At 36.1% G+C, this 25,843-nt stretch overlaps 4 protein-coding genes across 7 annotated transcripts; 1 reads left to right on the plus strand and 3 right to left on the minus strand.

The window, feature by feature from the left end:
- Nucleotides 1–9,748: 9,748 nt before the first annotated feature.
- On the minus strand, nucleotides 9,749–11,199 carry LOC108163007 (replication factor C subunit 5). Its single transcript, XM_017298031.2, has 6 exons — nucleotides 11,090–11,199; nucleotides 10,965–11,029; nucleotides 10,458–10,908; nucleotides 10,186–10,400; nucleotides 10,048–10,125; nucleotides 9,749–9,987 (listed from the first exon to the last, which is right to left on the minus strand). Exons 1-6 carry the CDS (start codon nucleotides 11,125–11,127, stop codon nucleotides 9,833–9,835), a joined length of 1,002 nt encoding a protein of 333 aa, XP_017153520.1. The 5' UTR covers nucleotides 11,128–11,199; the 3' UTR covers nucleotides 9,749–9,832.
- Nucleotides 11,200–11,507: 308 nt separating this feature from the next.
- Nucleotides 11,508–12,767, plus strand: LOC108163008 (CD2 antigen cytoplasmic tail-binding protein 2 homolog). Its single transcript, XM_017298033.2, has 3 exons — nucleotides 11,508–11,728; nucleotides 11,787–11,979; nucleotides 12,033–12,767. The coding sequence occupies exons 1-3, from the start codon at nucleotides 11,622–11,624 to the stop codon at nucleotides 12,681–12,683; spliced, it is 951 nt and encodes a 316-aa protein (XP_017153522.1). The 5' UTR covers nucleotides 11,508–11,621; the 3' UTR covers nucleotides 12,684–12,767.
- A 1,692-nt stretch (nucleotides 12,768–14,459) lies between these two features.
- Nucleotides 14,460–16,287, minus strand: LOC108163010 (REPTOR-binding partner). Of its 3 annotated transcripts, none has more exons than XM_017298039.2 (4): nucleotides 16,100–16,132; nucleotides 14,982–15,063; nucleotides 14,798–14,919; nucleotides 14,460–14,737 (listed from the first exon to the last, which is right to left on the minus strand). In XM_017298039.2, the coding sequence occupies exons 1-4, from the start codon at nucleotides 16,115–16,117 to the stop codon at nucleotides 14,645–14,647; spliced, it is 315 nt and encodes a 104-aa protein (XP_017153528.1). In that variant the 5' UTR covers nucleotides 16,118–16,132; the 3' UTR covers nucleotides 14,460–14,644. The 3 variants fall into 3 exon arrangements, with proteins under 3 accessions (XP_017153528.1, XP_017153527.1, XP_017153529.1); XM_017298038.2 differs by lacking the exon at nucleotides 16,100–16,132 and adding an exon at nucleotides 16,171–16,287 and having other exon boundaries at nucleotides 14,465–14,737; XM_017298040.2 differs by lacking the exon at nucleotides 16,100–16,132 and adding an exon at nucleotides 16,171–16,286 and having other exon boundaries at nucleotides 14,465–14,737; nucleotides 14,794–14,919.
- A 1,393-nt stretch (nucleotides 16,288–17,680) lies between these two features.
- LOC108163264 (kinesin-like protein KIF21A) lies at nucleotides 17,681–25,685 on the minus strand. Of its 2 annotated transcripts, none has more exons than XM_017298435.2 (12): nucleotides 25,544–25,685; nucleotides 24,135–24,203; nucleotides 22,772–22,910; nucleotides 22,297–22,709; nucleotides 21,601–22,171; nucleotides 20,838–21,180; nucleotides 20,548–20,685; nucleotides 20,284–20,475; nucleotides 20,020–20,222; nucleotides 18,980–19,950; nucleotides 18,303–18,387; nucleotides 17,681–18,238 (listed from the first exon to the last, which is right to left on the minus strand). In XM_017298435.2, exons 2-12 carry the CDS (start codon nucleotides 24,188–24,190, stop codon nucleotides 18,143–18,145), a joined length of 3,207 nt encoding a protein of 1,068 aa, XP_017153924.1. In that variant the 5' UTR covers nucleotides 24,191–24,203; nucleotides 25,544–25,685; the 3' UTR covers nucleotides 17,681–18,142. The 2 variants fall into 2 exon arrangements, with proteins under 2 accessions (XP_017153924.1, XP_017153923.1); XM_017298434.2 differs by having other exon boundaries at nucleotides 20,548–20,688.
- Nucleotides 25,686–25,843: the final 158 nt, after the last annotated feature.

Below are 25,843 nucleotides of genomic sequence, written 5' to 3' on the forward strand. Positions count from 1 at the left end.
AATGTAGTAAATACATCGTTGCCTATTTCGAACGTTAAAATGCGGCATTCAGAGGTTTGGTAAAATGGCTGCACCTTAGCCGTTTATCTATAGATTTGTACAAACGATGCCTTAAACGACGGCTAATTAATGTACCTGTACCAGAAAAATATAAAAACCCCAAGAATAAATCTATTTCGATCCTTAAAGATCCTTGAAAAACAATAAATGCGTGGCCCTTGTTGAAAAGCAAACAAATATTGAAATGTAGTAAATACATCGTTGCCTATTTCGAACGTTAAAATGCGGCATTCAGAGGTTTGGTAAAATGGCTGCACCTTAGCCGTTTATCTATAGATTTGTACAAACGATGCCTTAAACGACGGCTAATTAATGTACCTGTACCAGAAAAATATAAAAACACCAAGAATAAATCTATTTCGATCCTTAAAGATCCTTGAAAAACAATAAATGCGTGGCCCTTGTTGAAAAACTTACAAATATTACAATGTAGCATTGGCATCGTTGCCTATTTCGAACGTTAAAATGCGGCATTCAGAGGTTTGGTAAAATGGCTGCACCTTAGCCGTTTATCTATAGATTTGTACAAACGATGCCTTAAACGACGGCTAATTAATGTACCTGTACCAGAAAAATATAAAAACACCAAGAATAAATCTATTTCGATCCTTAAAGATCCTTGAAAAACAATAAATGCGTGGCCCTTGTTGAAAAACTTACAAATATTACAATGTAGCATTGGCATCGTTGCCTATTTCGAACGTTAAAATGCGGCATTCAGAGGTTTGGTAAAATGGCTGCACCTTAGCCGTTTATCTATAGATTTGTACAAACGATGCCTTAAACGACGGCTAATTAATGTACCTGTACCAGAAAAATATAAAAACCCCAAGAATAAATCTATTTCGATCCTTAAAGATCCTTGAAAAACAATAAATGCGTGGCCCTTGTTGAAAAGCAAACAAATATTGAAATGTAGTAGTTACATCGTTGCCTATTTCGAACGTTAAAATGCGGCATTCAGAGGTTTGGTCAAATGGCTGCACCTTAGCCGTTTATCTATAGATTTTTACAAACGATGCCTTAAACGACGGCTAATTAATGTACCTGTACCAGAAAAATATAAAAACCCCAAGAATAAATCTATTTCGATCCTTAAAGATCCTTGAAAAACAATAAATGCGTGGCCCTTGTTGAAAAGCAAACAAATATTGAAATGTAGTAAATACATCGTTGCCTATTTCGAACGTTAAAATGCGGCATTCAGAGGTTTGGTAAAATGGCTGCACCTTAGCCGTTTATCTATAGATTTGTACAAACGATGCCTTAAACGACGGCTACTTAATGTACCTGTACCAGAAAAATATAAAAACCCCAAGAATAAATCTATTTCGATCCTTAAAGATCCTTGAAAAACAATAAATGCGTGGCCCTTGTTGAAAAGCAAACAAATATTGAAATGTAGTAAATACATCGTTGCCTATTTCGAACGTTAAAATGCGGCATTCAGAGGTTTGGTAAAATGGCTGCACCTTAGCCGTTTATCTATAGATTTGTACAAACGATGCCTTAAACGACGGCTAATTAATGTACCTGTACCAGAAAAATATAAAAACACCAAGAATAAATCTATTTCGATCCTTAAAGATCCTTGAAAAACAATAAATGCGTGGCCCTTGTTGAAAAGCAAACAAATATTGAAATGTAGTAAATACATCGTTGCCTATTTCGAACGTTAAAATGCGGCATTCAGAGGTTTGGTCAAATGGCTGCACCTTAGCCGTTTATCTATAGATTTGTACAAACGATGCCTTAAACGACGGTTAATTAATGTACCTGTACCAGAAAAATATAAAAACCCCAAGAATAAATCTATTTCGATCCTTAAAGATCCTTGAAAAACAATAAATGCGTGGCCCTTGTTGAAAAACTTACAAATATTACAATGTAGCATTGGCATCGTTGCCTATTTCGAACGTTAAAATGCGGCATTCAGAGGTTTGGTAAAATGGCTGCACCTTAGCCGTTTATCTATAGATTTGTACAAACGATGCCTTAAACGACGGCTAATTAATGTACCTGTACCAGAAAAATATAAAAACACCAAGAATAAATCTATTTTGATCCTTAAAGATCCTTGAAAAACAATAAATGCGTGGCCCTTGTTGAAAAGCAAACAAATATTGAAATGTAGTAAATACATCGTTGCCTATTTCGAACGTTAAAATGCGGCATTCAGAGGTTTGGTCAAATGGCTGCACCTTAGCCGTTTATCTATAGATTTGTACAAACGATGCCTTAAACGACGGCTAATTAATGTACCTGTACCAGAAAAATATAAAAACCCCAAGAATAAATCTATTTCGATCCTTAAAGATCCTTGAAAAACAATAAATGCGTGGCCCTTGTTGAAAAGCAAACAAATATTGAAATGTAGTAAATACATCGTTGCCTATTTCGAACGTTAAAATGCGGCATTCAGAGGTTTGGTAAAATGGCTGCACCTTAGCCGTTTATCTATAGATTTGTACAAACGATGCCTTAAACGACGGCTAATTAATGTACCTGTACCAGAAAAATATAAAAACACCAAGAATAAATCTATTTCGATCCTTAAAGATCCTTGAAAAACAATAAATGCGTGGCCCTTGTTGAAAAGCAAACAAATATTGAAATGTAGTAAATACATCGTTGCCTATTTCGAACGTTAAAATGCGGCATTCAGAGGTTTGGTCAAATGGCTGAACCTTAGCCGTTTATCTATAGATTTGTACAAACGATGCCTTAAACGACGGCTAATTAATGTACCTGTACCAGAAAAATATAAAAACACCAAGAATAAATCTATTTCGATCCTTAAAGATCCTTGAAAAACAATAAATGCGTGGCACTTGTTGAAAAACTTACAAATATTACAATGTAGCATTGGCATCGTTGCCTATTTCGAACGTTAAAATGCGGCATTCAGAGGTTTGGTCAAATGGCTGCACCTTAGCCGTTTATCTATAGATTTGTACAAACGATGCCTTAAACGACGGCTAATTAATGTACCTGTACCAGAAAAATATAAAAACCCCAAGAATAAATCTATTTCGATCCTTAAAGATCCTTGAAAAACAATAATTGCGTGGCCCTTGTTGAAAAACAAACAAATATTGCAATGTAGCATTGGCATCGTTGCCTATTTCGACAGTTAAAATGCGGCATTCAGAGGTTTGGTCAAATGGCTGCACCTTAGCCGTTTATCTATAGATTTGTACAAACGATACCTTAAACGACGGCTAATTAATGTACCTGTATCAGAAAAATATAAAACCCCCAGGAATAAATCTATTTCGACTTTTCCCGAGTTTTCAGTCAGAGCTTGGTTTAAAGATCCTTGAAAAACAATAAATGCGTGGCCCTTGTTGAAAAACTTACAAATATTACAATGTAGCATTGGCATCGTTTCCTATTTCGAACGTTAAAATGCGGCATTCAGAGGTTTAGTAAAATGGCTGCACCTTAGCCGTTTATCTATAGATTTGTACAAACGATGCCTTAAACGACGGCTAATTAATGTACCTGTACCAGAAAAATATAAAAACACCAAGAATAAATCTATTTCGATCCTTAAAGATCCTTGAAAAACAATAAATGCGTGGCACTTGTTGAAAAACTTACAAATATTACAATGTAGCATTGGCATCGTTGCCTATTTCGAACGTTAAAATGCGGCATTCAGAGGTTTGGTCAAATGGCTGCACCTTAGCCGTTTATCTATAGATTTGTACAAACGATGCCTTAAACGACGGCTAATTAATGTACCTGTACCAGAAAAATATAAAAACCCCAAGAATAAATCTATTTCGATCCTTAAAGATCCTTGAAAAACAATAATTGCGTGGCCCTTGTTGAAAAACAAACAAATATTGCAATGTAGCATTGGCATCGTTGCCTATTTCGACAGTTAAAATGCGGCATTCAGAGGTTTGGTCAAATGGCTGCACCTTAGCCGTTTATGTATAGATTTGTACAAACGATACCTTAAACGACGGCTAATTAATGTACCTGTATCAGAAAAATATAAAACCCCCAGGAATAAATCTATTTCGACTTTTCCCGAGTTTTCAGTCAGAGCTTGGTTTAAAGATCCTTGAAAAACAATAAATGCGTGGCCCTTGTTGAAAAACTTACAAATATTACAATGTAGCATTGGCATCGTTTCCTATTTCGAACGTTAAAATGCGGCATTCAGAGGTTTAGTAAAATGGCTGCACCTTAGCCGTTTATCTATAGATTTGTACAAACGATGCCTTAAACGACGGCTAATTAATGTACCTGTACCAGAAAAATATAAAAACCCCAAGAATAAATCTATTTCGATCCTTAAAGATCCTTGAAAAACAATAACTGCGTGGCCCTTGTTGAAAAACAAACAAATATTGCAATGTAGCATTGGCATCGTTGCCTATTTCGACAGTTAAAATGCGGCATTCAGAGGTTTGGTCAAATGGCTGCACCTTAGCCGTTTATTTATAGATTTGTACAAACGATACCTTAAACGACGGCTAATTAATGTACCTGTACCAGAAAAATATAAAAACCCCAAGAATAAATCTATTTCGATCCTTAAAGATCCTTGAAAAACAATAATTGCGTGGCCCTTGTTGAAAAACAAACAAATATTGCAATGTAGCATTGGCATCGTTGCATATTTCGAACGTTAAAATGCCGCATTCAGAGGTTTGGTAAAATGGCTGCACCTTAGCCGTTTATCTATAGATTTGTACAAACGATGCCTTAAACGACGGCTAATTAATGTACCTGTACCAGAAAAATATAAAAACCCCAAGAATAAATCTATTTCGATCCTTAAAGATCCTTGAAAAACAATAAATGCGTGGCCCTTGTTGAAAAACAAACAAATATTGCAATGTATATTGCAAATGACTCTCGGCACGGGTCGAATAACACTCTTAGTCCGGCCCGGTGTGAGCTGAATGTGGGGGGTTGGGAAGTGGGTAGGTAGTGTGTAGGGATAGGGGAGTGTGTGAGCTACTTATACGAGGCGGCACCACAAGCGCATCGTCAGTGTTGCTACTTCGCGAACACCCGCTGGCTGTCCGGGGCTGCTTATTTTCGGTACTCTCCCTAGGGATGTCCGATTATTCGCAGCTGACCTACCTATATGACCTGTATATAGGTAGGTCGTTCGCTATCCGCAACCTGCGACCCGTCCGGTGGCCTCAGCTAGGCCCCCTTTGAGCCACCTCACGAGCTCATCAGACCAGAATCTGAATACTTAACGCTGCACTGAATTAGGCTGTGTTTAGATCCCTGAAAAGTTTTAAATGCGTTGGCTTTGTTAAAAAAACATACAAAAGTTGCAATGTAGCATTGGCATCGTTGCCTATTTCGACAGTTAAAATGCGGCATTCAGAGGTTTGGTCAAATGGCTGCACCTTAGCCGTTTATCTATAGATTTGTACAAACGATACCTTAAACGACGGCTAATTAATGTACCTGTATCAGAAAAATATAAAACCCCCAGGAATAAATCTATTTCGACTTTTCCCGAGTTTTCAGTCAGAGCTTGGTTTAAAGATCCTTGAAAAACAATAAATGCGTGGCCCTTGTTGAAAAACTTACAAATATTACAATGAAGCATTGGCATCGTTTCCTATTTCGAACGTTAAAATGCGGCATTCAGAGGTTTAGTAAAATGGCTGCACCTTAGCCGTTTATCTATAGATTTGTACAAACGATGCCTTAAACGACGGCTAATTAATGTACCTGTACCAGAAAAATATAAAAACCCCAAGAATAAATCTATTTCGATCCTTAAAGATCCTTGAAAAACAATAAATGCGTGGCCCTTGTTGAAAAACTTACAAATATTACAATGTAGCATTGGCATCGTTGCCTATTTTGAACGTTAAAATGCGGCATTCAGAGGTTTGGTAAAATGGCTGCACCTTAGCCGTTTATCTATAGATTTGTACAAACGATGCCTTAAACGACGGCTAATTAATGTACCTGTACCAGAAAAATATAAAAACACCAAGAATAAATCTATTTCGATCCTTAAAGATCCTTGAAAAACAATAAATGCGTGGCACTTGTTGAAAAACTTACAAATATTACAATGTAGCATTGGCATCGTTGCCTATTTCGAACGTTAAAATGCGGCATTCAGAGGTTTGGTCAAATGGCTGCACCTTAGCCGTTTATCTATAGATTTTTACAAACGATGCCTTAAACGACGGCTAATTAATGTACCTGTACCAGAAAAATATAAAAACCCCAAGAATAAATCTATTTCGATCCTTAAAGATCCTTGAAAAACAATAAATGCGTGGCCCTTGTTGAAAAACTTACAAATATTACAATGTAGCATTGGAATCGTTGCCTATTTCGAACGTTAAAATGCGGCATTCAGAGGTTTGGTAAAATGGCTGCACCTTAGCCGTTTATCTATAGATTTGTACAAACGATGCCTTTAACGACGGCTAATTAATGTACCTGTACCAGAAAAATATAAAAACACCAAGAATAAATCTATTTCGATCCTTAAAGATCCTTGAAAAACAATAAATGCGTGGCCCTTGTTGAAAAGCAAACAAATATTGAAATGTAGTAGTTACATCGTTGCCTATTTCGAACGTTAAAATGCGGCATTCAGAGGTTTTGTCAAATGGCTGCACCTTAGCCGTTTATCTATAGATTTTTACAAACGATGCCTTAAACGACGGCTAATTAATGTACCTGTACCAGAAAAATATAAAAACCCCAAGAATAAATCTATTTCGATCCTTAAAGATCCTTGAAAAACAATAAATGTGTAGCCCTTGTTGAAAAGCAAACAAATATTGAAATGTAGTAGTTACATCGTTGCCTATTTCGAACGTTAAAATGCGGCATTCAGAGGTTTGGTCAAATGGCTGCACCTTAGCCGTTTATCTATAGATTTGTACAAACGATGCCTCAAACGACGGCTAATTAATGTACCTGTACCAGAAAAATATAAAAACCCCAAGAATAAATCTATTTCGATCCTTAAAGTTCCTTGAAAATCAATAATTGCGTGGCCCTTGTTGAAAAACAAACAAATATTGAAATGTAGTAGTTACATCGTTGCCTATTTCGAACGTTAAAATGCGGCATTCAGAGGTTTGGTAAAATGGCTGCACCTTAGCCGTTTATCTATAGATTTGTACAAACGATGCCTTAAACGACGGCTAATTAATGTACCTGTACCAGAAAAATATAAAAACACCAAGAATAAATCTATTTCGATCCTTAAAGATCCTTGAAAAACAATAAATGCGTGGCCCTTGTTGAAAAGCAAACAAATATTGAAATGTAGTAAATACATCGTTGCCTATTTCGAACGTTAAAATGCGGCATTCAGAGGTTTGGTCAAATGGCTGCACCTTAGCCGTTTATCTATAGATTTGTACAAACGATGCCTTAAACGACGGCTAATTAATGTACCTGTACCAGAAAAATATAAAAACCCCAAGAATAAATCTATTTCGATCCTTAAAGATCCTTGAAAAACAATAAATGCGTGGCCCTTGTTGAAAAGCAAACAAATATTGAAATGTAGTAAATACATCGTTGCCTATTTCGAACGTTAAAATGCGGCATTCAGAGGTTTGGTAAAATGGCTGCACCTTAGCCGTTTATCTATAGATTTGTACAAACGATGCCTTAAACGACGGCTAATTAATGTACCTGTACCAGAAAAATATAAAAACCCCAAGAATAAATCTATTCCGATCCTTAAAGATCCTTGAAAAACAATAAATGTGTGGCCCTTGTTGAAAAGCAAACAAATATTGAAATGTAGTAGTTACATCGTTGCCTATTTCGAACGTTAAAATGCGGCATTCAGAGGTTTGGTCAAATGGCTGCACCTTAGCCGTTTATCTATAGATTTTTACAAACGATGCCTTAAACGACGGCTAATTAATGTACCTGTACCAGAAAAATATAAAAACCCCAAGAATAAATCTATTTCGATCCTTAAAGATCCTTGAAAAACAATAAATGTGTGGCCCTTGTTGAAAAGCAAACAAATATTAAATGTAGTAGTTACATCGTTGCCTATTTCGAACGTTAAAATGCGGCATTCAGAGGTTTGGTCAAATGGCTGCACCTTAGCCGTTTATCTATAGATTTGTACAAACGATGCCTTAAACGACGGCTTATTAATGTACCTGTACCAGAAAAATATAAAAACCCCAAGAATAAATCTATTTCGATCCTTAAAGATCCTTGAAAAACAATAATTGCGTGGCCCTTGTTGAAAAACTTACAAATATTACAATGTAGCATTGGCATCGTTGCATATTTCGACCGTTAAAATGCGGCATTCAGAGGTTTGGTAAAATGGCTGCACCTTAGCCGTTTATCTATAGATTTGTACAAACGATGCCTTAAACGACGGCTAATTAATGTACCTGTACCAGAAAAATATAAAAACCACAAGAATAAGTCTATTTCGATCCTTAAAGATCCTTGAAAAACAATAAATGTGTGGCCCTTTTTGAAAAGCAAACAAATATTGAAATGTAGTAGTTACATCGTTGCCTATTTCGAACGTTAAAATGCGTCATTCAGATGTTTGGTCAAATGGCTGCACCTTAGCCGTTTATCTATAGATTTGTACAAACGATGCCTTAAACGACGGCTTATTAATGTACCTGTACCAGAAAAATATAAAAACCCCAAGAATAAATCTATTTCGATCCTTAAAGATCCTTGAAAAACAATAATTGCGTGGCCCTTGTTGAAAAACTTACAAATATTACAATGTAGCATTGGCATCGTTGCATATTTCGACCGTTAAAATGCGGCATTCAGAGGTTTGGTAAAATGGCTGCACCTTAGCCGTTTATCTATAGATTTGTACAAACGATGCCTTAAACGACGGCTAATTAATGTACCTGTACCAGAAAAATATAAAAACCACAAGAATAAGTCTATTTCGATCCTTAAAGATCCTTGAAAAACAATAAATGTGTGGCCCTTTTTGAAAAGCAAACAAATATTGAAATGTAGTAGTTACATCGTTGCCTATTTCGAACGTTAAAATGCGTCATTCAGATGTTTGGTCAAATGGCTGCACCTTAGCCGTTTATCTATAGATTTGTACAAACGATACCTTAAACGACGGCTAATTAATGTACCTGTACCAGAAAAATATAAAAACCCCAAGAATAAATCTATTCCGATCCTTAAAGATCCTTGAAAAACAATAAATGCGTGGCCCTTGTTGAAAAACAAACAAATATTGCAATGTAGCATTAGCATCGTTGCCTATTTCGACCGTTAAAATACGGCATTCAGAGGTTTGGTCAAATGGCTGCAACTTAGCCGTTTATCTATAGATTTGTACAAATGATACCTTAAACGACGGCTAATTAATGTACCTGTACCAGAAAAATATAAACCCCCAGGAATAAATCTGTTTCGACTTTTCCCGAGTTTTCAATCACAACTTGGTTTAAAGATCCTTGAAAAACAATAAATGCGTGGCCTTTGTTGAAAAACAAACAAATATTGCAATGTAGCATTTGCATCGTTGCCGATTGTCGATTGTCGGACGCCTACAACTGATGATTAGACATGTGATGATCCAATAAGTGAACTTACTTTGGTGGGCAGTTAACTCAGTGTAAACATAGAAAACAGTTAGCTCCTTGCAGGAAAATAATTTTTAAAAACTGTTCGAATAAAATAAAATTGGATGAAGTTTTAATAAGATTGAATGAAAAAGTTACATATGTATTTATTTTAAAACAGATGACATGAACAGATGAATATATGATTTAACCTTTTTTATTTATTCCTTATGCAATGAAACCATGTCCCGGCATATAAAAAAAGCAGAAACCAACGCTGCCGTATTTGCAATATCAGTGCAACCTTTTGTTAAACGTTCTTCGATGTGTGCAAGCTTCACAACCAATTCATTCATTACCGAAATCGGAAATTCAACTGTTTTTGTAAAGAATATAAAAAAAATCAAAGCAAAAACCATATCTTATTAACACTTACGTCTCATTACAATTAAGTGCAACTCGGTGATTATGTCTTCGAGCGCTAGACCTCTAGCGCTCTTGGCAACGTCAACATCTGCGTGAATAAAGATATACTTTATGAATGTTTTACTTAAATTTAAACATTTTTACATACTTTGAAATGACACCTCAAAGTTGTGCCCCGAAAGCAACGCCTTCAATATGTTTTCAATATCTTGCCGTAAAGGATAGCCAGCACACATGTATACATTATCTTCGTTGACGACATCAAATGCCATAGAAGTGCTTTGTAAAACGTTCAGTACCTTTCGCATATCGCCTTTTGAAAGAGTAAGCAGTGCCTTCTTTCCATTTTCTGTAATCTTTATACTACAACGGTACAATGCATTAAAAAACTAAAACGGTACAATGAATCAAAAAACTTACTCTTCCGACTGAACAATTTGTTCCAACCTAGGTATCATTTTATCAGGGGACAACGGCGCAAAACGAAAACGGGTGCATCGCGATTGTAGCGCCGGGATTATTTTGCTTAGATAATTGCAAATTATACAAAAACGGACGTTGTCCGTATACTTTTCAATGATGCGTCGTAAAGCGTTTTGAGCGTCGTTAGTCATAGCGTCTGCCTCATCTAATATAATAAGTTTAAAAGTATCGCAGAAAATTGTTCGCGTAGATGCAAAGTTAAGAATTTGGCCACGTACAATTCCAATACCCCTATCATCGGAAGCATTAAGCTCTAGTACCATGGACTTAAAGAGCGCCGGCGGGTAAAGTTGTCGGGCACACGCCAATATGGTGCTTGTTTTACCAGTCCCCGGTGGTCCATAAAAAAGTAAATGGGGAAGCTGTTTCTGACTAATAAAGCGATTGACTGAAATTGAATTGAGTACTTATTTGATTGATCTCATCTTTTATTGATAAACTTACTTGTTAAAATTATTTCGTCATGAGATATAAGGTCATCTAATGAATATGGGCGATATTTCTCAACCCTGAAAATATAATATTTTATTTTGTATAATATGTTTGAATTAGTTTACAAGATTACATACCATGGCTTGCGCAAAGCAGTTTCGTTATTATCACACATTGCTAGTCACAAATTCAATCAAAATAAACTTATTCCTATACGCGCCTTTTTGTAACGATAACGATAACAATATCGTTAGATACGGTATTTAATTGATATACACACTTCACATAACGTCGCTGAGTTAGCATTATTCTGGAACATAAAACACAGAACAACAATATTAGCATTTCCATACATAAGACATCTCGGTGAGAGGAGACTAACACCAAAACGTTTGGTGTTGGAAAAAGAGACAGATGTAAAACCAAAGCCTATGCATTATTTTTATGTATTCCGGTTCGTTCTATCACACCCCCATGGAATCCATTCATTCTCTCTATTCCAATTCAACGATGAGCATAATGTGAACTTTTCTTTGCTTTATGTATGCGGTCACACTATTCTGTATGAAAATAACTATTTATTAAACAATTTCGGTCAGTGGAGATTGCGAGCACTCAATTTGCTTAAAAAGTAATTCTTTAGAACATCAACAAAAATTGATACAAACAATGGCAACCAAACGACGAAAACGTTCACCAAGCGATAACATAAACGAAAGAAAGAGTAAAAAACATACTCTTGATTCGGATGAAGAAGATTCTGACCACTACGAACGGTGTGAATAAATTGTTAAGATTATGGTTTATTTTCTTTTACAACCTATTATCTTACAGTGAATATATGAATGATAGCGACATTGAAGGCGGCGAGGAGGGCATTCCAAAAGTAGAAGACAATGTAAAGGTAACACCTTTTAATATGCGAGAGGAGTTGGAAGAAGGTCATTTTGATAAAGATGGCCATTACCATTGGAATGTTGACACGGAAATAAAAGATAATTGGTTGGATAACATCGATTGGGTTAAGGTAAGGATGATTAATTCAGTATCTCTTATCATATCAAAATTTGTATCCCTTAGATCGAGAAAGGTGACTCCAAAAATGGCGATCAAAGCTTAAATACGTCGGATAGTTCTATAGAACCCCCAGCGAATCCCTTCAATTTGTCTATGACACTAAGAAAAATATTGGAATATTTAAAAGAGGGGGAAAGCGTTCAACAAGCCTTGAAAAGATTGGGAAGTCAGCGTCCAGCGGTATCAACTCTGGAAAGAATAAAACAAAAGAAAGCTGGCTTTGTTGATACAAAAACTCAAGATATTTTGAAACTAACTGAACTTGCTAATGAAATACTTTTAAGGACGGGCAACATGAATATATATGACGAAACTACGGAAAGCATTAACTCCAAGCTAACTGATTTGCCTAGCACAAGCAAATCTACAATTGATGACGAGGTTGACATGTATGCTGATGATTTCGATTTGAAAGAGTCTCAACGTTTTAAAGCGCGTCCTACATCAAGTCAAACTATGACCGATTCGTCTGAAGTCATGTGGGAGTTTAAGTGGACACAAAATAACGATGAAATCCATGGCCCTTTTACCACTGATAAGATGTTAAAATGGTCCAAAGAAAAATATTTCAAAAATGGAGTCTATGCTCGGAAATGTGGCGAAAAATCCAACTTTTATTCCAGCAATAGAATAGACTTTGAATTATATTTGTAAATTATTAATATATTATATGTACCAACATAGATCCATCTCCACAGATTCAGTTTTAATTAATGCGAATAATATTTATTCAATATATTTACCTATATGTATTCTAAATACAAATTTAGAGGACAAATTAATTTTTGTGTAATCCACCCGAATGGTAAACATAGCAACGTCATGTAAATATGTATGGCATCAAAAACAAATACTTTTAAAGTTTTTGAATTGATTGAATACTGGCAGAACCCGCCCCGCTTCGCTGCGCCAACACGGCCATATTGCTGCCTTCGATGACGTACGTCATCGTGTCGTCCGCGTATTTGCGCATTTGCGAAATAAATTAAATCCTAGCTCCTCCTTCGGTGACTGAAGCGTCGGCTATTTGACGCACCAGGATCTCCTCCGCTGACTTCACGGACGACCCACTTACTTCTCCTACGGCAGACGCCAGTGCTGATCATCGAAGGCCCTCTGGAGACTCTTCAGCTCCTTCCTACCAAGGCCAGAAGAAGGCAATCGGACAATAGAAAATAACAATAATATAAACGTTTAACGGTAGCCGTACACGAATACGCCACGAGACACCGATAGGATCAATTAAATGTACGCCACAAATATGAAATGGCCTCACGGCTTCAAGTCTATCAGCAGGTAAATTCCCCATAAGTGTGTTCAGCAAAACAGATTTATACCTTCGCATCACTTGAGTGCACTCTCGGCTAACATTTTGTGTGACAATTTCCAAAATGAAATAGGGATAGGGTTGATAGGGTCCGTGTGGTGGATATCCTTACTGCCCGCGGTGTCCTCAAAAGAACTGTTCTAATGGTCGTTCTCTTTCCAGTAGAAACCAATACTTCCGTCCCACAATACCGTGATTGTGCCTTTGAGTCGTTCCAAACTCGTTTCTAATGCTTTTTCGCCTCCTATATTTCATCCTAGTTTTCCACATCCAGACAATCCGAAGTCCATTTTTCACTAGGTCATCAGGTTTTAATAACCTGAAAAACCCAATATGACGGAACTTTTACTTGAAAAAATCGTATTCGCTTGAAACTTTTAAAGATGCGTTTATTATGAATTTGAATTCAGTTTTCAAAAATTCACAATTCTTCACTGTGCACTGAGCAAATTGTGCTGGTGTACGCGCACTCGCTACTCGGTGGTGATAGACTAGTTCGCGTAGGCGCAATATTTCAATATTCGAGCCTAGATTACGATGCAAAGCAACTGTTGGAAGCCGCTGAGCTTTTTCGGCAACTCTGATGGTCGTGAACTCCTCGTATTGTGTCAAACTGTGCATAAAGCAATGCGAAAAGATGACTTGCTCGACGGAAATACTAACAGGCATGCTATGCGCTGATAGGGGAATTAGAGAATTAAAGAGAATTCGGATACAAGACATAAGAGATTATTAAAATGTCTTAAGAGTTATTGACGGCTGCTGCTCCCAAAAGCAATCTATATTGCTGGAAACGGCAAAGAGGATGGAAGCGTAGTCCTCTTAATAGGGAAAAACCTACCACCGTTGAATGGCTTTCTTACGGCAATATTGCAATAATTGCACAATAAAAGCATAAACTATTAAAGTGAAAAAAAATAAAACATTTTTTTTTTTAAATTTATTTCATAATGCACATGTACATACTTATTCCATATAGTTCTACTTTTTTTTTTAGTAATCTTGCCTGAGGTACATTTGTATAAGAGCCTAGTATGAAGAGGCAACCGAATGGATTCAGTATTCGCTTCGTTCGGTCAGGTATAATCAGCGTCATGCAGGGCTCTAGTATATTTGTATATTCAGTGCTATAATATATGTATTTACCGAAGTTCATTGTGATAGAGCTGCTTCACTCTATTCGATACAAAAATATAACCAAATTGATAATACCCTGCAAGGGCGTTTAATTAAATTAAGACAGAAAAATATTTATGTGTTTATAGTTCTAATTATAGATTAACATGAATTATTCTTCTTTAATAATTCCGATTTCTTTCAGGAACTGGTCAGTGTTGGGTGTTGAGACATGTTCATTTAATTGTCTACTCCAGAGTATGTACTGTAAGTAAAAAGAGCCAAATAAATAAGTTTACCTTGACATAGTAGCTTATATACCAACACGTTCCAGTTCAGCCCGCAATGCAACGACGGCCTTTTCACGATCTGCAACTAGCTCCTCAAGGTACTGATAGCGTAGTTTTTTACGGGCCCGGCATTCCCTAGCACTTTGCCTGCTACGTTCTATAAGAAAAATATCATAAAAGTATACCCCTATGGTACGAGTTAATTTACAATTATCTTACCAAGTTTGGCCTTTATATCTATTTTTTCGGTCGATGTTTTTCTTCCAGGCTTCCGTCCTCTCTTTCCACATTCCTTGCGGACCTGTAAATCGTTTTAGAAAATTGTATTATAGATCTCATACGATTCTTAAAAAAACCTCTCGATAATTATCCACACTCATTTTTCTCTATTCCTCTACCCAAAGTTAGGAATATTCTCTGACAAATACCAATTTTGGGCCGAATAATTCCAGAATGGAACTTGTTTAGATGAAAAAAAAAAAATAACAAATTTGTATACACCCAGTTGAAAGCAGTTCTGCATTATTGTATTCGTTATAGCTTCTTTTTACAGTAGAAATGCAAGAAACTTGATCACCAAATGTCGAACTATTTATGCTGATCGAAGCATTTTTGCTTGTGGTCGGCCCACTCTCATTCACAACTTTTGTAGCACAATTGTGTTGTTGTTTATTGTTTAGGGTGCAACAATGGTCAGTTGTATAGGAAAAAGATGTACAACATACATGACTCTACAAGCAGTCTATGGAAGATAAAGAGAAAAGTGGTGCCTAGTCGGGCGGGACGGGACAGCAACACTAATAAGACTGATGAGGGAAGTTGATTCAACCTCACAAAAGAGAAGTTTTCTGCATAGACAACAAGCATGAAGTCGTACGTACATATGTATATACATATGTATGTACGTTTTCTTGCTTGATGCTTGCCTTAAGTGCAGCATTTGAGTCTGTGAGGGTGCACGCGTTTTCTGCGCGCAGCAGCACTCTTCAAGTTCCATTCAATTGTTAGTTGTTCCATCTGCCAAGCTATGACTCAGGGAAAATATCTCAATGGATTTGTTATTGCGCAGAATGGCAATGAAATAAGATTGTATGCTTTACACATACATATACACATACACACAGTCGCTGTATTGTTTACAATAAGCTTGGTGAAATGTAGCAGCAGCAAAAATCGCATAGAGCATAATCGGGCAGTCGGACATTGAGGAAAGTGTTCTGATGGTGAACGAACACGTCCGAAACAGTGGTTGGCCTCAATCCAGTAACAAATTTTTCTTTTTTTGGCTGTCTACGCTAAAAAACGTAGAAAAATATATGTATGGACTCTGTACGTACTGCACTATTGTTTTTCATTCACATAAAAACATTGTTAAACAAAACGTCGAAAGCATAAGAACATATCTTACAGATGGAAAAGCTTCTTCCGTGACTGCCATTTTATTATTTTGGGATTCCATTTAGATTATTTACTAACACAACAATGTAGGATTTGGGCTTTTTTTATACTGCATCATTTTTCTGATAGAGTTTACAAGCTATCAATTCGCTAATGTCACGGTCAAGATAACTACTCCAAGTATAGTTCAATTTGGAATAATGAAAATGCATCATAATAATTTAATGAAACAAAGTGGTATGTGAGCATATTAAAATACATGGCTCCACATTCGCGAATAAGAGCTTAAGAGGACCCGGCTGAGCAGTACAACCGTTCAATAGTAATAGTTCAATAGTCCATTCTGCCGCCTGCAGACTATGTAGTTCCAATACTTTCCTGCCAAACTGTTACAACAACATTTACTTTCTTCGTACTCCATTTCAAACTGCATTTAGTTATTTTTTTAAAGCTGCAATATGCACAACTTGTACTAATATAATCTACTTTCTGTTTATGTAGTTCCAATACTTTTCCTGCCATGTGATGTCACAATTTTTTCTTGAAATTTGATTGTGGGAGGGCGAATAGATTGCAACAATGCTTAAGAAAAATGAAGAGCGAGCCATTATGGGATTTGTGTTCTAATATAACTCAATATGTACATAAATGTGGTGGAAGTTGTGATATAGTGTAAATGGATTCGCTTCCGCTTACATTGTGGGTGGAATGCTAACCAGTCAATGCATAAATGGGTATAAAGCAATACCCATCCCCAACAAAACGAGCACTTTTTCAAGCCATTCGTCATAAGCAATTCCGAAAAATAGGCTTCAACGATTTCTACCTTTAAATGGCATTGGATGAGATTTCAAAGCAAATAATGGTCCTAAACGTCTTGCTGGAATTTTTCCTCCAGCCATTCCAAAGATACCTTGAGCCACTTCTAAAACCTTTTTCCTACACAGCACATCTATGGGGAACGGTGGGATAGGATTAGTGGCGCATCGCGAGCACATGCTAAAATTTAGTCGACACTATGCCCGAACGTATTCAGAGTGTGAAATGAATTCCAAAGGTTTTTTTTTTACCTATTTTGAAAATACTAACAACTCTTAAAACCGATCTCTTTTAATTTTATTTATTGTTTTGTATAATTTTCATTTTATGAAAGAGTATATGCAAATATAAATCACAATTGACAAGCGTTTGAACTGAAAAGCTTATTTCGAAGATACTTTTTCCGTAACAGCTCTGTAGTCTTTGATTAAAATATTAAACATGACATTCAGTCCTTTGATAATATAATTATCCACTGCAGCTATTTTTGCAGCAATTTCGTTTTTAAGGAATCTCCGGGATGAGTTGCATCGTTTGGGTTGCTATATCCATATTTAGTGCTCTCGGTCCTCAGTCCATACATCTTATTATGGCATGAAATGATGAAATGTTTTCTTGTTCAATGTTTTCCTTTTCATTTAAGGAAACATCAATTAAAAATCCTTTATTTTACAAAATACAATATCGACAACCGAAAAAAATATGATTGAGAAATTTTTATTGAACAGTGTTAACAATGAATACATTCCTTATGTTGGAATCATACGTTAAATAGTTTAGTTTTTATTTAACCTGAAAGATGCAGTATGTGAATGAAAATGGAGTAAATTGCTTCTCGCCGAAAAATTGTCAACTCTGAATTCATATCTCCTCTTCGATTTCTTCGAAGTTTTAATTTTTGAAAGCCATGGAATTCTCTATAAAATTCTCTATAAAAAAACCGGATAATTTTGCTACATGATTTTGGCTGAGGTCCTAGGGTGCGTCATACCTTTGCTTCCGTGTAGTATTTAAAGAATTTTCTAGCGCTTTCAAAAATGAAAAATTCAAGGATATCGGAATTTAAGAATTTAGTTCACATATGTTGAACAAAAGCTAGATTTAGTTGCATAGTGTAATACGCGATCTGCTCCAAAAACGGTTTATGTGATGAATTGTACGTGCTAGAGCTTTAAATATCCTGGAGTACTTGAAACTCGCATAAGCGGATTACCACAGATAACATCATTTTTTGTGTAGGATCGAGACATTCTATGAGGCTGGACGATAAAAAAGTGTATAGTTTGAGTACATAAGATGTAGTATAGTAAAGAAATGTTTTACCTGAGTAGGAATTTGAACGTCCCCAAAAAGGAGATCTTGTCTCTTAGCGGTTCGGCTGCGTATTTTGGAAGTCTTATCCGGCAAGCTACCAGTAAAATAATACAAAAAAATTTTTTATTTTTAATATCACTTTGCATGCGTATTTTCAAGAAAAGTGTGTGGTATAGCGAGAGTTTATATTAGTCGCAAAAGTAATTTAATTATATAAGCTCAGTACCATTCCATTTAATACAAACGAACATAAACACACAAACCCAAATCAAGTCTCTCACACTCACATACTCTCTCATGTTGCGAGCTCTCTCGTTCTCATAAACTCACCCTCGGATGTAACACCCAGAAGGAAGCATCTCCAACAGCATAGTGTGGAGTCACACTAAATGAAGTTTGCTTTTAATGCTTACCAAACACTCTTACGCATCCCCGAATCGCACAACTTTGCGACTGCCACAATTTTAAGTTAGATTAGTTCAAATTATTTAGTCATAATGAATCGCGCTCTAAGCTACTTCCACCGAGACTCGTATTTGTAAAAATATGCTCTCACTCATAGATTTGGTGGAACTCATATACAATAATTCAGCACACTAACTAACACTAAACAGCACTAACACAGCACACTAAACTAAAAACAGTTACCATGGTAAAATAAATAGTATTTAAGTTTATACTCTTACGTGTCGATTCCAGGTGATGGGCTTCTACTACTTGTTGCTGGGTTATCTTTATGTGTAGAATCTTCAAATATATCCTCTTTTGGTATATCATATGTTCCAGTACTTAATAACGACTTTTGCGAACTGTGCCATAATGTATTTGTATTACTTTTAATATTTAAAGAAAGAAACACATCAGACATATGCACATTACTGTTTTGCGACAGAAAATGTTGTAATATCTGCTGTTGAATTTTATTTTCTTGTTTAGCTTCTTGTAGGAGGGATTCATTTTCCTGTAAATGGGTCTCCGTTATGGCCAAATTACATGTAAGTATAATAGCACTGTCGGAAAGCTTTTGAAGAATATATTTTGCTTCTTCAACTGTTTTTATATTATCCAAAAAATTCTGGATCTTATATATGCCACTCTGTGCAGATTCTTTGCTGTCTTCAAATTCCATAATGGCTTGCTGTACATGTTCTATAGTTTCTTGTAAATACCTAATGTTGGTCTTTAAACTGTCTTGTTCATTGAAGTCTTCAGATTTCTTATCCACATTTTGACAATTTTGCATTATATTTAGCTCACGACATAGATCTTCTCGTTCCAATATTAAACGTTGCAATTCGTTTTCTAATTGTGTGATTAGTTGCCTTGTTCTGGCTGCGTGTAATATAAAGCGATACAACTTTTCCCATTGCTGCTGGGTAGATCGAGACTTTAAGCTCTCAAACTTCCCGACTTTTGATATTAAATTGGAAGCCCCTTTTTGGCTTAGCCGGCCTCTTTGACTTTTACGGAGGGCAATTACCTCTTCAGTTTTCCGCTTTATCATTTGATCCTTGGCATTCATTTGTTCTTTTAACGATAATAATGCATTTTTTTGGCGACGTTGATCCTCTTGTAATTTCGAAATTTTTTTCGATTTTTTAGTGTCTTCTTCTTTGTGTCGACTAGATTGTTCTGAAATTGATTTCATCAATTTAACCTGGAAATATGAAGAAATATCGTATTAAAAATAAAAATTGTTTTAATCAGACGTATACAAGTTTCTTACTTTTGTGAACTTCAACTTTTCAAGTTCGATTCGCAAGGTATTTATTCTAACGCTTTGGGATTTAAGTTCTCTGTGTTGTCGAATATGTTCCGTCTGTGCGTGCTGTAATCTTTTGAGCTCACCTTGCATATTTGTTATCTTACGTTCATATTCTGTTTTCATTTTCCTTATAGATTCTTTTGATTGTACTGATGTAGATGAAACTAAAACATAGACAGTTTTATTAAACTTATATTTTATATCTTTGAACTTATTTACACATACCCATATTTGTCAAGAACTCATCTCGTTCGTTTTGAGTGTTCAAAATTTTACAATTTAGCACAGTAAGTTTTTCTTCATAGTGGCGACGCATGAGTTCTATTCTTTCCTGTGACAACTCAAGCTGCTCAATTAATTTACTTTTAATTTCAATGTCCGAGTTAATGTCATGCAAGTCTGCTACCACTCCTTCTTCTACGATAAAAATATTTTAATTGTTTATATAAATATGGAAAAATGTCAAAGATATTTGATATGCGACATTACCTTCCGAATCGCTACTGGAATTTTCAGATTCATCCAATCTGAGATTCTGGTTTTGTATTCCTGGTAAGGAATGTGACATTAATAACTCCTTGTCCCTTTCCAAGCCTTTTTTTGCCAAGTCTATAATATTTCCTTGCTCTTCTAAGATACAAAATGTGAAAGGAGTTATAAATTGTATGAGTTGAATAAAAACAAAAAGGAGGGCGATATTCGGACGCCGAAACTTTTGAGTTGGAAGAACTATTGGAACTATTTCCCTTAGCTGACTCTTCATACACACTTAAGCTTACCATTATAGACATTCTTATGAGGTTGTTGCCATTTTCCAATATAAGCTTTCAGTTGGTTTTGCATTTCTTTAGATTCTATTAATTTAGCTTTTAGTTTTTCGATTTCTTTTATATAATATTCAACAATATTATTTTTATCTAAATCTAAATTTGTGTCATTTGACCATTTATTTAAATCCTTTTCTAGTTGTAGATGTGCATTTCGTTCAGTTAGCGTGTTAATTGTCTCTTGCATTGATTTGAGACGTTGCTTCAACCGTTTATTTTCTGATAAAAGCAGGATATTTTCATTAAATGTGTCCGAACGTGTTGCATTTCCGTCGCAATCCACTACCAGTTTACCCTAAAAATAAAATAAAATTTCGTTGTGTTTTTAATTAAAACATGTTTGTACGGACGCTATGTATACATCGAATAAGCTTAAAAGAAATCACCCGATTTTCAAATATGAGGTTCTTAAATTAATTGGGTCCTTTAGAATGTATTATGTCGAATTTTAGAACATAATACCAAATAAGTGTCCACCTTTATTGGAATGGTAAACCTTCCAGAGTGTGTGTAGGCGATGCAATCTATGATGCGTGAGAGCAGTACACACAGAAGAATTATGATCCAAAGCAGACTGATCACTAGTGATCAACACAATTCCCTATTTTCGAAACACTTATTTATCTCGCATGCTATCTTTCTTTTGCAGTCTGGAATTGTCTTGAAGTCTGGTGGAGCATGCGAATATTTGTCTATGAGAATTTTTTTAAATTACCTGTTTATACTCTAGTAATTCCATTTGTAAAGCTGAGACATCTCTTCTCAGTTGTGAAATGGTTCGTGAGCTTTGATCTTTATTTATTTGAACTTTGTTCTTAATATTCCTCGCTCGGTTTGCATACTTTAATGTATTTAATGTTTCCATAAAGTCCCGATCGCTTGGCGATATGCATGCAATCATTAAAGTCCGACTGTTTCCACCTAAAGAGTCTTGAAGAAGCCGTGTTAACTTGGAGTCCCGATAAGGTACATGTAAAGCTCTCTTGGACTTATCACCAAGCGCTGATATACAATTTCCTAGGGATAAAAGTCCACAATTAATAGAGATGCCTTCACGTGCACGTTCTCCCGTAGCCAAAGTCCGTTTAAGACGTTCAGAACCCGCCAAATCGACAAAATGAAATTTCGAAGTAAAAGTTTCTAGATCGTTATCTAAAACATTGTTTGTAGGCGTAAGTAAACGCTGCCTGCGGACAAATATTGTAAACAATGCGTGTGATCGTGATGACTGATCATTCATTTTCGTTGATGCAGTAGTGCGTGCTAAAGCACCTTGCTGAAGGAATCTGTAATATAAGCATATTAATAGGGTACAAGCCAAAATCATAGTGCTACGAACTTTAGTGTCGAAAGGACAGAAGAATCTAAAAGAGCCGAGACTGCCAGATAAATAAGTTGAGAGGGTACTCACTTCAGTGCATCTTGAGGATGGTTAATTGGCTTTATAGATGCGCCTGTTATTTCGATTTGTCCATTGGCAGCTTCATGAATTTTAAAGCTTGTGTTTTTATTAAATGGGTCTAAGAGATCGAAAATGTCCTCATTATACAACTCTATGTATTGGACCGCAAGGCTGAACTGTGGACTTCCAATGGCAGACGTCTCATTACTTGCAGTGGTTTCGAAATCTTCGATACCAGAAAATATGTGTTGCACTGCTCTAGGTATAATTCCAAGTTGAATGTCATCGGATTCACGGTCAAACCCAGTCCCCATTGTATATGTTTTTCCCGACCCCGTTTGTCCGTATGCTAGTACTGTAGCATTATAGCCTTGTAAGGTACTCTCAACCAATGGCTCCACGCTTTCTTTGTATATTTGACCCTGAGAAAGAGGCTCGAATTTGTATTGACAGCATGACTAAGAATTAACTAAAACCAAACTACCTGATTTGAGCAAGTATCATAGACATAGTCAAAAGTGAAGGCTTTGTCCGATCCAAGTAGAATTTGAGGCTCTCCAATAGCTACTGTTGTACAAATACGGCACATATCGATGAGCTCTCTAGAGTTTTGAGGTCGAATTCTGAAATACCAAAGGAAAAAACATTGTTTTTATATCAAAAATATATAATTTATTATATATAATAACATGAAAATAAATGGCAACGCAAAATATCGTTGCGCCTAAAATCACTGGCGATAAGAGGTCGCGCAACGAGTTTCTCTTTGTGATTGGCACAAAAAAAGGAGACGAAGAACGCGTGAAACATTATAGTCTTTATAGTCGTTAGTTATTATAGTCGTTTTTAGCTTTCTTTCATTATACTTTGTTTGTTTCATTATACTGTCTTGAGCTCGTCAAATTCAAGTGTTCTTGAGCGGACCATAGTGCGATAGAAGATTTAGTTGGCCATCTTCACTAGAACTTCTCTCCCCCAACGAATCAATGTTGGGATGGGCTTAGTCCCAGCCGCGATCGAGTTCAAGAGTCCAGATTGATGGCACGCATGACTGAATGCTGTCTGGTCAAGACGATTGGATGAAAGCTATCAAAGTTCATTGAATATTCTAAGTGTGGTCCAGAAGTAGATAGAGGTTGCTCTTTCAGCTCGATCGGAATAGGCCCTCGCGAAAGAACGGCTGTATCAGAGCGGACTGGAATTGATCTATTGATAAAGGTCCAGCCTTTTACTCCATCATAGTCCTACCTCCTGAGAGTGTCAGATTCCGAGACAGCTATGCAAATATCACGAATGTGGATTTCTGCATCACCAGGGTGCGCTTGTACGCCAGCACGACCGCACACGGTTTGTTGAGTGGAGACTCTCCATCGAAATTTGTAACATCGAACGTAACGGAATTTTAAGGCAAAATGCGATATTTAAACGTTTTGATCAAAGGGCTGCACCTAAGCCGTTTATCCATAGATTTTTACAAACGTTACCTTAAACGACGCAAAATTAATGTACCTTTACCATCAAAATACAAAACCACGAGAAATAATTTAATTTCGAAAAAGTCAAAGTTTCGTTAACAAATACCATAAAAAATTTTCAATTTGAAAGCTTAATATTTTCTAGACGATAGTGTTCGGGTAAGATCTATAGCAGCATTTGTCAGCTAAGCAGAATTGCAAAGTTCAAAATGGACTAAAAATTCACAAAAATTTTTGATAATTTTGAAAGGTACACAGTTACGATCTAGACTGCACTGCGGTCGCCACCGACCGCCTTAACTTAACCTAAACATACCGTTGTTAGCTTTGAAGAGTATTTTGTTAGGGCTATTGTTACATCTTTAAACTCACCTTACAGCCACACGTACTGAACTGTCCTTATTTATGGGGTCTTCTTCGGAAATCATAGCTAAATTTTACCTACAATAAAATGTTGATTAATTAGACGCATTGAAAATAAAAGAAACAGAATAAAAATAACAACGAACGCGCGTCGTTCTTGATATACGCGGTACTCTGTCAAGAAGGAACCTAATGATCCCATTATCCCTTAGTACGGTTTCCGAACCAGACCTAGATCTAGCCAAGATTTCCCTGAGCCCCGATGACAGTTTGCGAGCGTACTCCAGCACTGCACAAGATTCACCAGAATCCCCATAGACGGTCTATATCAGCACAGTCCCCGAACACGGTTTCTAAACCACCACCTGGTGAACAAGAACCTCATTCCTCGACCGACCTAATCTCAGAGATTAGATTTAGAGCAACCGGGTTTTATCTGTGATACTACTTTAAAATAACACTGAATCAAACAATGAATTTATGAAATGCCAAAACGACCCAACGCGACATTTCCGCTGAATTTTTTAAATTTGTTTTTTTTTTATTAAAAAAAAAAAATTAACGTTTTCTGGTGGTATTTTTAAACTACTATCGTTTGTAAAAATCTATGGATAAACGGCTAAGGTCAGCCATTTGACCAAACCTCTGAATGCCGCATTTTAACGGTCGAAATAGGCAACAATGCCAATGCTACATTGCAATATTTGTTTGTTTTTCAACAAAGGCCACGCATTTATTGTTTTTCAAGGATCTAAACATTAATTGGGCATCGTTTAAGGTCTGATCGAAATTCAGAAATCTGGTTATCTTGTATCTTAAGATTTCTGCACAGCGCAGATTTTGCCTACTTATGGGAGGAATACACTTGTTTTAGTGTGATGTCACAGTAGTCTGAACACTAATCTTGGTTGCTAATTTTGTTTGCGAGATCTATGCGCTCATCAAGACGGACAGAAACGGCAGGCCATATCGACTCGGTTACTGATGATGATGAACAATAGAATCATACGTTTACAAACTGTATTAAACATTTATCTTTTACTTCTAAATACACCTTATAAGAAGGCTAAATATTAAGTCGTTTTTCACATTGGTTTTCGGATCTGGGAATAAGAATAAATTGATCTGGAAACAATATTACTGCAAACCATAAGTAGATCTTTTACTGCCAATTCCATAGATTGACCTTTAAAAGTCGTTAACTGAAAGTAAATACGTTTTTGTATTTTCAAACTTCAAAGACTGTGGACATAAATGTACATACATACATGTATGTACGATGAACATGTATATATGTAATATGTATATACATATTTATCGATGTGTATGTAATATCTTGGGAGTAAACAATGATTTTTAATGTAACAGGTGGAACAGGTGCGAGTTAAGTTAAAATTTTAAGAAGTTCCTTTACATACCTGCGAAAGACTATTATTGTATGATTTCAATGCATACGAAAGAAATGAATTTAATAAAAGCTGTGAGCTGACTTCCTAGTTATAACAAACACATGCATAAAAACATAGATTTGTTTGGAAGGTTGATCAAGATCGATTTACCGTTGACAGTTCACAATAGTGATAGTGATCGATATCTCTCAAATAGCAACCCTCAGTGGGGTACATTTAGTCTTTTCCCACCAAGCACATCTACAGGGAACGGTGAGAAATTCTGACATATGTGGAGCACCAAATTTCACTGGCTTCATATACCACAGC

Source organism: Drosophila miranda, chromosome 4 (assembly GCF_003369915.1).
Source record: "Drosophila miranda strain MSH22 chromosome 4, D.miranda_PacBio2.1, whole genome shotgun sequence".
In the NCBI taxonomy this organism is placed as follows: Eukaryota; Metazoa; Arthropoda; class Insecta; order Diptera; family Drosophilidae; genus Drosophila; species Drosophila miranda.